At 40.8% G+C, this 13,972-nt stretch overlaps 2 protein-coding genes across 2 annotated transcripts; one reads left to right on the top strand and one right to left on the bottom strand.

The window, feature by feature from the left end:
- Positions 1–392: 392 nt before the first annotated feature.
- On the bottom strand, positions 393–6,379 carry ccne1 (cyclin E1). The gene is made up of 12 exons (XM_015368577.2): positions 6,005–6,379; positions 5,431–5,483; positions 5,192–5,285; positions 5,048–5,110; positions 4,330–4,496; positions 4,101–4,236; positions 3,509–3,655; positions 3,272–3,367; positions 2,787–2,921; positions 1,908–2,019; positions 1,204–1,361; positions 393–1,057 (listed from the first exon to the last, which is right to left on the bottom strand). Exons 2-12 carry the CDS (start codon positions 5,442–5,444, stop codon positions 941–943), a joined length of 1,239 nt encoding a protein of 412 aa, XP_015224063.2. The 5' UTR covers positions 5,445–5,483; positions 6,005–6,379; the 3' UTR covers positions 393–940.
- Positions 6,380–6,796: 417 nt separating this feature from the next.
- LOC102694844 (uncharacterized protein F13E9.13, mitochondrial) lies at positions 6,797–13,771 on the top strand. The gene is made up of 6 exons (XM_006641439.3): positions 6,797–7,079; positions 7,172–7,254; positions 7,666–7,846; positions 8,089–8,239; positions 8,895–9,022; positions 13,480–13,771. The coding sequence occupies exons 1-6, from the start codon at positions 7,007–7,009 to the stop codon at positions 13,668–13,670; spliced, it is 807 nt and encodes a 268-aa protein (XP_006641502.2). The 5' UTR covers positions 6,797–7,006; the 3' UTR covers positions 13,671–13,771.
- Positions 13,772–13,972: the final 201 nt, after the last annotated feature.

Here is a 13,972-nt window from a genome sequence, read left to right on the forward strand (position 1 = left end):
GAAAAGCTGTCTCAAGAGGGCTTCAGGATGACAACACTGACCAAGGAAAATAAAAGGGCTGAAGGGAATGCAGAGTACTCTACATTCAAGATGACAAGACTACCATGCCATTGTTAGAAAGTGCAAGAGCATTATCAGTGGGAGGCCAGTACATGAAACCTTCCCCTTCCTTATCAATCTTCAGCTACCAGCCCCAGTGAGCTGGGGAGGCGAGAGAGAGAGTGCAGTGCCTTCACTGTGTAATGAAGATAACCGTATTCATGCAGTGCAAAACCCTGACCTTCTCCATTCCCATATTTGCAATAAATTTAAAACATTTTGGCATTGAAGTCATAAAGTCTAGAAGATGAGAAATACAGGAGTGTCACAATGAACAAATCAAATTCAAAGAGTTCACAATATAAAACTGTCTGAGACAGCACCTTTATTTAAAAGTGATATACAAGGTAGCAGCATTTCATTGTTAAAAAAAATTTGGTAAACCGATACTCTGAAAAATTACAAATAAGAGGCATAATACCTTACAATTTCAATGCATTTTGCTTATCAAGCTGGTTTTTCCTCTGGTCCCCTGAATGGCACATTTGGTCCCAATGGACCCAATCAAGCAGTGAAAAACAGTATGGGCCATGCAAAAAAAGTCTGTCAAAATCACCGAACGGTCCAAGTCCCACCTTCTCTAGCAGCAATCAGAGCAAGAAGTGTAGCTCTAAATATTTGTCAGGTGGTTAACCTGGTACCACGTCCATTAAAATGCCGATTTTAAAAATTCCACTTGAGACTAAAAAGGGCCTTTTTAACTTCACACACAAACCTGTGCCCATGCTCAAGCAGACATTAAAATGAGTTTTTCAGTAATGCCTGAAATCATTACATCTCTCCAGGAACGTTGCTCAGTGAATTTATCTTCCTCATTCATCAACTCAAGATCCTTGATGACTCAGGATTCAGAAACCCCCGTCTTCTCACTGCTTGGAGGTGGGGTAAGAACACTCAAAGGCACTGGAGACCGCTGGTTCTGATCCAAACCCATAGCCTCGTAAGCATACGCTTTCTCCTGAAAATGAGAAAGGTAAAACCCAAGTAAGTGGGCCGTCTAAAAGCAGATAATCCAATGGTGGGTTTTAGCAATGACTGGTCTGAAGATTTGTAGGTCTGCAACTATTAGTATGTATCTGTGAAAATATTTCTGTGGGAGCTTACCAGCCACTCCAGAAAAGCAGCATGTGTCTGGATGTTGTGCAGGTCATCTGCTGCTATTCCTTTGAACTTCTTCAGTTCCGAGCTGCCCACTTCCCTAATGGACATAGCAAAGGGAACCATCCACTTCACACACGGCTCGAGGTCTTGCAACTGGTAACCTGCAAGGAAAAAAGAATGTCATTAACCAATAAGCCACCCATTTTTAATAAGCACTTAGTCCCAATGCATGGCTGTGATGAGCCTAACCCAGCAGACAAAGGTTGTGAGGCAAGATATACCCAAGACAGAATGGCAGTCTTTGACAGAGCTCAAATAAGCCATGTGGAGCTGTGCTCTGTCCCTGCCAGAATTAGAACATTGTCTTTCACAAGCTCTGAACACACACCGTCCCACAACCTAGACAGTGATGAACTATTACACCAAAAGACAAGATGTTCCCTGATAGGAGAATTCTAATCTAATTTTCATTAAACGGATGTTACATCTGTAAATGCTTAGTGCACCATTACATATATGTACAGAACCTTGACATCATTGTAGCAGGAAAGCGGAGCAAAAACCACATAGCCAGAGAGATAATTTGCAAATCTCCACGCCAGAATAAGACCCAGAACCCAAAAGGTGTGGTAGTAAATACTCTGGCCTCCCACCACAGTGCTACACTGTGAGCACATTTATTCAGCAAATTAATTCAGTTTCTGTACCTGAAACCTTCTGCACTAGTTCAACTGAAGAGAAGTGAAACAAGGCAGATGCAGCCAGCACCCCATACGAGAACTCCAGGCATCGGACATCCAGTGCACACAGGTCCAACAGCTAAAAAAAACCAAGGGAAAATCTTGGCAAAAGAAATCAAGGCAAAATTTTACTGCATTTACTTTGGGTGTGAAAATAATTCATCTGATGTTAAAGCTGGAAACAAATTCCATTAATTCTATCTCAGCCAGTGGCAGGTGACGAGGTACATTCCGGTAGGTCCCAATATTATATTAAATCCTCCAAGAGACCAACAAATCAAGCATGAAGAAGTCTACTGGTTCGTTTTCACCAGCCCCGAGGCCACAAGTGGAAACGAGTTTACAACCAAGAGCAGGAGGCACAAAGGCCTGTGGAAGTGTTGAAAAAGCTACCCATCTGCATTGTTGCGGCCGATACCATGGCTTCTTTCAAGAAACGGCTGGATGAAATCCTTGAATTAACTCTCAAACAGTCTATGCGTGCTGAATGACCACCTCTCATTTGGATCCTTTCAAATTTATGGTAACAAATTTGAATCACAAAAGATGAATCCTTCTCCTGGGCACCCAACATGAGCACAGGGAGTACTGCCCATGCTAATGTCATTGATGTACCTGTATTACAGTTCTCCCTTAATGGACAGTTAACAGAGAAAGGCATCATATACTCATGATCACGTGGGAAAAAGTATTTTATGAACCTCAGACCTCCTCTTTGTAAAAGGGTGCAAATGTTGCTTTAAAACCAAGAACTAGATTATGAAAATAGAGCAAAGCAGCAATGACCCCCCCACTCCCATACTAGAAAGTGAGGAGGATTTTTCATACCCATATTTAAAATCTTACCTCTGCAATTTGTACAAATGTTGTTTGGGGATATTGTGGAATTAACATCTCGCTGCTTTCCTTTAAATATGCTACTTGCATATATATGTTGAGCCAGGACATGGCTGTCAAAGGGCTCAAACTCCACTTCAGCTCCTGAAAAACGAAGGACCAGTCAGTGTGAGAACAAACTACATTTCAAATATTCTTTGGAAAAAAAAGGCAATGCAAAAAGTGACTATTCAAGAGGATAGCATTAATCTAAAAGTGTTAATTTTTGCTTATTTTCCTCCTCTCAAGGAAAGAAAAGGGCTCTGGAGTGGCTTTATCAGAACACAAAAGATGAATGGCCCCCAACAGGTGGGCACGTCGGAAAAGAATATCTGCAGGCCCTAATTCTCCACGCGCACGCAGGACAGGTGCTGCCAGAAAAACTGGGACTTGCTATCATTTTAAATTGAGTGGCTGTTTATTAAATATGCAATAAATTCTTACAGCTCAAGTACCTTCATTATAATCAGCTCCATATCCAGAATTTCATCCTCTGTACAAGCGCCATCAGTAACGTAGGCAAACTGGTGCAGTTTAGGAGGGTAGATTTCCTACAGGGAAAGTTGGGGAAAAAAAATCACATGCCTTTCGTAACCACTGAAGATCATTAGACGTCACCATGAGAAGGAAGTGTGAAGACAGAAATAGATGTACAAGAGCACAAACTACAAAATGCCAACATAAAAAATTACCTCCAGCTTTGCAGCAATAAACAGTGAGGAAATGCCAATAAGTTGCAGTCTTGTTTTTACAACGTTCATTTGTGTTGCCATAAAACGGTCAAAGAAGTCTTGTGCCAAGTAAAAGGTCTCTCTGTGTAGCTTGTATACCTCACATACCTGTAGAATGAGGGAAGACAAAAGTTAAATACCTCTATTTTCACTTAGGCTTAGTTAAGAACTCAAAAGCCCAATTCACATTTATCCTTTGTATGATCTCGCATCAACTGTTTTAAAAAAAGCTAGTCAATCTAAGGGCTAGGTAAGGTCCAGAACTATAATCACATCACGATACCTGATAATAGTAATCTCTGAAGACAAAACACGTTTCACCTCATTACTCCCCACCCAAATTAATAGGCAGCCACAATTATGGTTCTGGACTTGTAACTGGATGGTTTTGGGTTTAAATACCAGGTGAGAAACTGCAGTTGTAACACTGAGCAAGGCATGTCACCTCTATTACTTCAGTAAAACATGCAGCTGTATGAACAAATGCAAGTGCAGGCACTTTGGATATTCAACGCAAGGACTTTAAAATCTAGAGAAAAATCAATTTATTCACCTCCATTAGCCAATCAAGAAGTATGGCTCTCATTTTTGGTTGCAAGTGTGGATGCCTCTCCATAAAGCGATTGTCACGCACATATACTTTGTCTTTCTGTAGAAGGTTATTCCAAACATCATCTTTGTTAGCCCAGCTGAATAGAAAAAAAAAATAAGAATTGTCCAATTACTCCACACAAAAAATATTTACAAACTACACAAAAAAGAACTACAGGATGGAGACGCACCAGAGGACAGGGAGAGGGGAGGATCTTGTAGGAGTGATGAAGATATTTTTAAACATATATTGTGCACAGCCGACATCATTCAATGCAACTGGTTCATCTACTTCTTTGTCAGGTGTGCAAATCAGCCTGCATGGACTTGTGCAACCTGTGGCAGGATTCCAACTAGTCTGAGGAGAGAAAAGAAAAAAAGGCAGATCAATAAGTGAAAAAAAGAATACAATACTCAAATAAACCCCCTTTAGCCTGCTGTTTCTTTTAACTAAGCAAGAAAAAATGCCAACTTCACACAGCTCTCATCCGACATTGACAAGGAATGGAGGGAACCTATTTTTTAGCATCTCCTTTGAATCATTTCATAAATATTTTAGCTTTGCCACCAGAGCACACATTTATCTTTAGGACTTATGCATGTTCTTTTTGGAGGGGGGACATGGGAGAGAAGAGCTGAATGAATATCAGAATTAATACTAACCACCTCTGGAAAAAAAAGAGTACATTTCACAATGCAGCACTTATTAAAAGTGCAATAAAGAACACCCTTGAAATGATTTCACCTTGGGATTATATCAAAAAGGGCTATAAAGAACTAAAACTTTTAAGACAAACCTTTTTTTTTTAAAAAAGACTACATTTTGAAACAAATCAGGAAAAATAATGTATGCTAGCCTGGGCCCAATACCAATGTACCCAACACATAAAATGACTATGCATACAGTACCTGGGTGTCATACTGTTTCTTGTTTGTCATTTCGATGACCTCTTCATCTGGATCCTGCAAATGCTGATAAATAAAAAAAAAACTTAGATAAGTCTTAACATCACTAAATGAAACGCAGGGATCTCTGGGTGCAGTTCCACTTACAATTGCAACGTCTGCCTTCCTTTTCCTGGAACGCGTTGTGCTCCTCTCTTTGGTTACTTCATCGTTTGCCTCCGTCTGCAGCCCGGTCTTCAGGCTGAAAAATAATTAAAATAATATTTGTATACCAATGCATTACATTTTAATCCATATCGACTGTTGGAACACACTGCTCCCTATATCATTAGGACATAGACGTTTTAATCGTTGTATAATAATGCCCAAAACAAATAAAATCTTACTTTTTTCTTGGCATGATATCCTTTGGGGAATTCGTTAAGCCGAGAATGCCACTCTGAAAAGACAAAATTGGTTAAAACTGAATATAAAATGTTCTGAAACTTACTCCCAACCCCCCACAAAACCTCATTCACAAAAGCTCAGACGCCAAGTTTCTTTAGCGCGGGGAATGGAAGAGGGGCACAACGTTTAGGTAACAAGAACAATTCGATTTAACTACGCAATGGTTACATTTTTACACACATCGAAAGCTGAAAAATCATATTTTGAATCCTGAAAGATCGGATGGCTTACAGTAATTGTAAAAAGTATAAAAATACTCTTGATTCCGTGGTCGCTTGGCTCAACCAGACATAAAATGGCCGAGCTATTTAGGAAATCCCTCGTTTTTAAAAACGCGCTCTCTATCCTTTTTTTAACAAGCTACACCCAATTTTCACCGCTTTATGTACAATATACAACCTCAAGCTTCGGAACATCCACTTTAGATCAGCTGTTATGAAAAATACAACTTCTAAAAACAAACTTTAAAAACTCTGTACCGGTGCTATCGACTTCCCATGATTCAGTTCTTACCTTAAAGATGCCCCCTTCTTAATATGGGGTATTTAAAGTAAAATAATGGGGGGAAAAGAATCCAACTATTGCTCTCAGTTCATTGAGAAACGCTAATCATTTTTCGTGGCGTTTCATCGAAGTGGTTTAATTCTGGCCCTTTGTTTTTAGGCTACCCGCTTCAGACGTGTTCCTCTTGGGTAGCTGCCTGTCCTGAGCTGGCGCGATGCGTTTTGCGCCTGAGCTTATAAGCTGCTGCTCTCGCCTGTCTGCCGGGAGAAGGGGGTGGCTGAGCGGGTCATTTAAAAACCTGGCGCGCAACGCCGACCCCGCCACCTGGCACAGGCTGTACCCTCGTCCGCCGCGGTCCGGCTCTCTGACGTCGAGCCGCCAAAAAATACTCAAGCCCCGAACCCCAACAATTTATTAGGCGAGCTGCGTTTATTTTTATGATTTATTTCGCCGGCAAAAATGAAAAGGGGGCGGGATGGCGGGGGAGGAGGCGGGGACCGCTCCGGGCGGGGTGGAGTCCCGATGCGGAACTGCGGGAAAGCGCCGCATGGCTCGGCGCGGCAAGATGTAAACAAATCGAGCCAGCTTCGAAAATACACGGAGGTCTGTGGAGCTGGATGCGGGGTGTGATCCGTTTCGGGGCCCCCTGTCGTCTTTGTTCGATCGTCCGGGTTGTCATGACGGAGAGAGGGAGAATTAGGCCAAAAACTGGGGGGAGTCTTGTGTGCCGCGCAGTGGGTGCAAGCCAAGTGACGATGGATTAGGTGGCGCCCTTACTGTATTTGACCGCTCGATAAAACAACACTACTGTATAGCCAAAAGTTTATAATAGGTTTCAAAAATTGTTTTATAAAGGGGTGTATTTTGCATGCTATCGTGTAGTTTGTATTTTTATTTATTCGTTTTTGCACGCTAATATTGCACTGCACTTAATTTGAATAAAATACGAGGCGCATAAACTTTGACCCGTCACGTGACAGAAAACAAAGTTTGACCAAAAATAAGTCAAACATGAAGTTTTTAAATCTTTTTGGACGCTTAAAATCCATTGTCATCGGCATGGTTCACGTAAAGGCTCTACCAGGTTAAAACTGTAACTTGTTTTTTTTGCATCAGGTGTAGATGTTTAAAATGTAAGGAGACTGATTTGTGGTATCGTGTAACTTGATTTTTCAGGTACTCCGCTGAACAATCTTGCAGTTGCTGAAATAACAGAAGCAGCATGTCGTGAAGCAGAGCTGTACAGCGATGCAGGCATTGTAAGAATCGTTATGTAAGATTTACTTTGGTCGCTTTATCTGTCGAGATTGTTTGGTATAGTGGAGGCTGCGATTGGGGGTACATTTGAGTACAATGCAGTGACTGCAGAGTTAGTCCTACACTAATTCAATCGCAGTTAGATATTGCAGTTAGATTACCAACAAGTTGTTCTAGTTCCTTCTGAAAGATTGACTCCTTGTGTAGGATGACAAAGTGGAGTTTAAAACTGCTCAAATGCAATTTATTTTTATTCGGTGCTTTAGCAGGGTGACGAGAGTTTTCTCTCCAAACAAGAGCTTTAATGGGCACAGTGTTGCATACTGTGGATACGGTTTATAATTACGAGACAAAGGCCCTAACTAGGCCATAGCATTTAAATAACAATGACAGTGAAATTGTGCATTTCACAGGATGGACTCATTATTGAAAACATGCATGATCTTCCCTATACAACAACTGCTGGACCAGAGGTCTATGCTACTATGACAGCAGTCTGTACTGCAGTGAGGCAGACATGTCCAACCCTTCCCATTGGAGCCCAGATCCTAACTGCAGCTAACCGGGAAGCTTTAGCAGTAGCTCTGGCATCAGGTAATGTTATTTAACTGCTTAATGTTTTTTACCTTGCATGAGACTTGAGGGAATTTTCAGGTGTGGATTGCAACGCTGGAAATTCTTGATATAATGTAATCTTACTGTTGTTTTTTGCAAACTAAATATGAGTAGCTTACACTTTAGTGAACTGTTGCTGATTACACAACTTTAGTGTTATTTTAAATAGTGTCTACAAAGAACACATCCGAGTGAGTGTTTCTTTTTTTCTTCTTGATAAGGCCTTGATTTCATACGCGCAGAAGGATTTGTCTTCTCACATGTAGCAGATGAAGGACTTTTAAACGCATGTGCTGGTGACCTGTTAAGGTACCGCAAACAAATAGGAGCTGAGCACATCCAAATTTTCACTGATATAAAGAAAAAACACAGGTAAGATAACTGTCCACTGACTGCACAAAGCGTTTTACTCATGACCTCATAGTTATAGAAAAGTATTCAGTTGTGTTACACTTCCAATTTAAATAGTACTACTGTGAATGCCCCAAGATGCACTATGCTTGTTCAGTGAAAAAAACAGTTTTCTTCAAGGGTACTTTGCTGTGTAGTAATTCTTATAATGTTAAAAATAAATACTTAGGGCAGCAGGGTACAGTGGTTTGCATTGTTGCTTCTCAGTGCTGGTGCCCTGGGTTCAATTCTGGACCTGGGCTGCTATCTGTGTGGATTTTTGTCATGTTCCTCCCCTGTTTGTGTGGGTTTTCTCCTGGTGTCACAGTTGACTCCCTTAGTCTAGAATCATACTAGAAGGTAAACTAGTTTCTTAGGAATTTGGCCTTGTTGTCAGTGTGTGTGTTTGTGCCTGTTTGCCCTGTAATGGACTGGCAACCCAACCAGGGTGGGGCGTTTCCCGTCTTGCACCCCTTGCATGCTGGGATAGGCTCTGGCATCCCTGTGACCCAGCATTGGATGAAAACAGTTAGATAATGTATGGATGGATGGATAAATACTTATGTAGACATAAGAGGTGCCAAATTTAGAAGTTGTAGCAACTCATATGTTATTAAATAGTATAATTTAATTTCAGCTCTCATGCCCTGACGTCTGATGTCAGTGTGGCTGAAACGGCCAAAGCTGCTGAGTTCTTCCTCTCTGATGGCGTCATCCTGACTGGAACAGCCACAGGTATACAAGCCGACCCTGAAGACCTCAGAGGTGAGTCCTGCTCAAAAGTTATCCCAAGTGGCAGGGCCTCCTGAAGCCCATTCCTTGATTTGATATGATCAATAGACTTCTGACAGCCACAATAAGTGTCGTGGGTTGAATGTTGTCTTCTGTTAATGTTATGTTTTGTTTGTTATGCTCGTGTCGCAGCTCAGTGGTAGGCTGCTATGCCTTCGATCTGCCTTGATCGCCGTAGAGAGACTGATGCAGAGCAGGAATACCTGCTTCAGTGAGAGGTAAACTGCAGCAGGTATTTAAACTGTATTCAGTCTCTCCTCTGCGATTCGCCATTGACGTTTATACCTCACTTTTAAACCACCGTTCCAGTTTCCCAACGGAGCCCTTCCTATTCCTTCTTCCCAGTTTCCTCAGGCTCTGCCTGAGCTCCGTCTTTTGCCCACGGCTGTGCTGCCTGGAGCACTGGAACTGGGGGTTGAGTCTTTAGCAGGGACCCGACCTTAGCATATGCCTCTGCTGGCCCGGTCCATATGGCACCTGGGAAACTGGTCCCGTCCACTTCCGGGCTCTTCCCCAGATGACAGTTTGCCAGGAGACTCTGCCTGGCCTGGTGTTTGGAGGAGATCCCCCCTTTTTAAGGGCGTGTGTCCCCTGAATCAGCCCGTCTCCTGGAGAGCCCTCCGACTGGATCACCCTGGTTTGGAGTTTCCTGTCCTGCCTTGGAAGGTCAGACTTCCCCGCCCTGTGAAGCCCTCCTGGGCGAGAGAGAGCGACACCTCGACGGTGCCTGCTGCAGGATCTAAGTGGACAGTTTGCTCATTTCCTGGAGTGGCGGTGCTGACCATAATGTTGTCATGGAATTCATACATTCCTTCATTTAACTTTGTCCCATTCAGTTTGGGGAAAAGTCCTCTCAGAAGATGAGGTGTCAGTTTACTAACAACTAGTCAGTGATGTGAAAAAGAAAGTACACCCTCTTAAGATTCTATGGTTTTACATATTCAGACATATCTGACCTTCACCTAGACCTCACCAAGTCCTAACAGTAGATCAATCTAATGTCATATGACAGATAACTTGTGGAAAACGTACGTGCACCTTTACTGCTTCCATGCCAGTTAAGGAGATAATTAAAATAAGGTGCTACTAAACAAGTACACATGATTAGCTTATCATCAGAAAGCACTTCCTCCGTATATAAAGTCAGAAACTTTATTATTTTTTTAAACAAAAGTTTAATCTGGAGCATTCAGGTTTGTGGTAGCATATAATGCCTGGGTCAAAAGATATCTGTGATGGCCTCAGAGAGAGAATTGTTGCTGTTTATCAGTCTGGGAAGGGTTATAAAGCCATTTCCAAACAATATGAAGTCCACCATTCCTCAGTGAGAACAATAATTTACAAATGGAGAAAGTTTAAGACTGTTGTCCAGGAGTGGGTGTCCCAGTAAATTCACACCAAGATCAGACCACATGAGGCTCCTAGAAATCGGAAAGAACCCCAAAGCTACATCCAGGGAACAACTGGCCTCTCAATACGGTAAACATTAGAGTTTATGATTCTACCTTTAGGAAAATGTAGAACAAGAACGGATTTCATGGAAGGATAGCCAGGAGAAAGCCCCTTCTATCTAAAAAAGAACACTGCTGATGGCTTATGTTTGCAAAACAGCACCTGAATGAACTATAAGACTTCTGGAACAATGTCCTCTAGACAGACATAACCCAAGTGGAGTTTGGCCGTAATGCAAAATGACGTTTGGCGAAAACCAAACACTACGTATCGCCACAAGAACCTCATACCCACAGTCAAGCATGGTGATGATCTGGGCCTGCTTTGCAGCTGTAGGTCCTGGACACCTCACAGTCATTGAGTCCACCATGAATTCCTCTCTATACCAGCGCATTCTAGAGGACAATGTAAGACCATCTATCCAACAGCTTATGCTTATCCAAAAGTGGACTATGCAACAGGACAATGATCTAAAATGCACCAGTAAATCTTTTACTGAAAATGAAAAGAATCAGGACCTCAACGTCATTGAGATGCTGTGGCGGGACTTAAAGAGAGCTGTGCATAAACACATGCCCTCCAACATCACCGATCTGAAGCAGTTTTGTAAGGAGGAGTGCACCATAATTTATTTCAGTTGATGTGAGAGACGGATAAACTCTTACAGGAAACATTTACTTCAAGTAATTGTTGTTAAAGGTGGTTCCATACATTAATGAATCACATGGTGTACAAACCTTTTCACACATGGCTACTGAATGTTGGCTGATTGTTTTGTTTAATAAATAATGACAAAATCAAATTTCTGTTATCTGTCACATGGGGTTAGATTTATCTACTTTCAGGACTTTGTGAGGACTAGGTGAAAGTCAGTTATGTCTTAATATATAAAGAGAACTGTAAGGGGGTGTACTTTTTTTTTCCACATCACTGCGTGAGTAACCGAACATATTTCATAACTAGCAGCTATAAATAAAATACAAGAAAAACAGAAAATGGATCTTCTTAGTATCTCCATTGCTAAATATTGTAAAGTACAGCTTCATTTATTTGTAATAATAAATAGTCAAATACAATTGGTATAATGAGTTTGTTCACACTTCTTGCAGCAGGCTATGGGAAAAGGTCACAAAGTATATTTTATCTGCCTTTGTATTTACCATTATTTATTATGTATGCTTCTCATTACATGTACACTGACTGGCTCCCTTTTTAGACATAGATGGATTAAAAATCTTATATAATATTGGTAAGAATTGACAGATCAATTTACATGAATTGATCTTTGTTAGTGCTATGCAAAGGAAAGCCTTTTTTGTCTGCTTCATGGAGGATTTCCTAGTCTGTTTTATTATTGTGATCAGGTTTGCCCTGGTTCAGAGGTTAAATCATATTAAATGCTACTGGTGCCTGTGGGATCTGTACGCCTTATAAAGAGCAGGGCCGCCTGGGAACGAATGCATTCCAGTCTCCTGAATGATATCTCTTGTGAAGGGCATGCATTCTGTCTGACATAAGCTTGCTTTACTAATATAGCCACCACCTTTTGGTCTATTTTTAAATAACGTTCCAGATGGCTGATTTGTGCTGAAGGTGGTAAACACAACATGACCGACCCAGACTGCCACATTATCCTTCGTCTTGCTTGGAACTCTGCCTACCTACAGCATGTCTCTGCTGCCGAGCATTTCAGAGGAGACCTCCGTGTGCCAGTTTATTAACGAAAACAAGCACAAATGCTTCTTCATTTGAGTGGCAAGCAGCTGTTTTTGTTATTTCTCTTGTTCATTACAGTATAAATATGATTTTAATATAAACTACACAGTGCCATCTTCCAATTAGTGAGTGTATTCTGAACATATTTTGTATTCTGTACTGTATTTGAATAAACATGTAAGCTGCAGATGGTAAATTGTGGTAACGGTGTTAACAGGGTTAAGGCTATTAAATTTTCAGTTTTCAAAATTGTTTAAGAATTTCCCTTCGATAAATTATCATTTTTTTTGTCATGTATTTAAAAGGCCCCATCCAGGTAAAATGTATATCTTAAAATGAGGAGTTTGTACAGGACATGATGAGAAGGCATTAGGCCCATCTTGTCCATTGTACAACCAGTACAAGGTTCTTTCAAGTAAAGGCTGATCCAAGGTACGTATCCAGCCTTTACTTGAAAGAAGCCAGAGTACCAGCTTCAATGGAATGTCTGGATAGCTTTTTCAATACTACCAAAATGCTTTGAGTAAAGAAGTGGCTCCTGTTCTTGATTTTAAATGCAGTTCCACATAGAGTCAGTGTCTTTGAATATTTTAATTACTTGTATCACTTCCCTTGTAATCTTTGCTTTAGACTATGCTCAAGTGTTCAAGACTAAAAATAGCTGTGTACTGGCCATTAATATAGAGAAATTAATACTGCACTGTAAGTGTGGTTTCTGGCACAGGCAATATTCATTTTCACACGTAATGCCAGTTTCATGAGATACATCTCATTGTTGTTTAAGTATAAGTTGTGCAACGGTAGAAGTAAAATTATGGATTTTGTGTGTCCGACACTCGGTAGCAAAATCATTTTTTAAACTGTCAGTCTTCATTCAGAATCCTGCGATTGAAAGACAAGCTTACTCTGAATTGACCACTCTGGCATCCGTGAAGCTTGTCTTAATTTACTAGGTTTAAATTCAACCTTTGCTCCTTATTCTGTCTGTCCAAGTGCATTTACTCCAGGCTGTTATATTTAACCTAATAGAACAAGTGGGATAAAACATTTCAGAAACTGGTGAAATTAGTTTAATTAGTTCAAGCCTTTGAAATAAGAAAATTAGAAGTGGAATTGGAAAGTATTGCAATAATAAGATATTTAATTGCAAGATAACACAATAGGCAAATGTAATTGGCCATGAAGTGCTGTATAGATGGAAACAATGCCATTTATTTGTGCTCCAGAGAGATAACAAAGCTACCTCACCCTTTATTTTGCAGAGGTCAGACGAGCAGTAAGAATCCCAGTTCTGATTGGCTCTGGGGTGACCCATGAGAATGTGGAGCACTACCTTGAAGCAAGTGCAATGATCATTGGCTCATACTTTAAGAAAGGAGGATTTTGGGCCAACAGTGTCGATCCAGAAAGGGTCAGGAAATTCATGGGAAAGATGAACAAACTCAGAGTATGAATAATTGAAAAAAATTGATGTTCGAAAGGACACAGTGTTGGCACAGAAATACAGAGTATTTGACTAAAGTGTTTAATAATAAATCACTCACTTGGTCTGAATCTTTCCGTTGGTTCTTAATTAATTTCATAGAAGGGAATGATAACATTCTTCACAATACATTAATCCTAACTTCTCAGTACCTGAATGTATTTAATAATGTTTAAATCTGCATAATCAATCTACATAACATTGTTCATATCAAAGCTTTATGTTGCATTCAAAAATGTTAGACTACAGCAGGTAGTGGATATGCTTCCTTT

The sequence above is a fragment of the Lepisosteus oculatus genome, chromosome 20, assembly GCF_040954835.1.
Source record: "Lepisosteus oculatus isolate fLepOcu1 chromosome 20, fLepOcu1.hap2, whole genome shotgun sequence".
Classification (NCBI taxonomy): domain Eukaryota; kingdom Metazoa; phylum Chordata; class Actinopteri; order Semionotiformes; family Lepisosteidae; genus Lepisosteus; species Lepisosteus oculatus.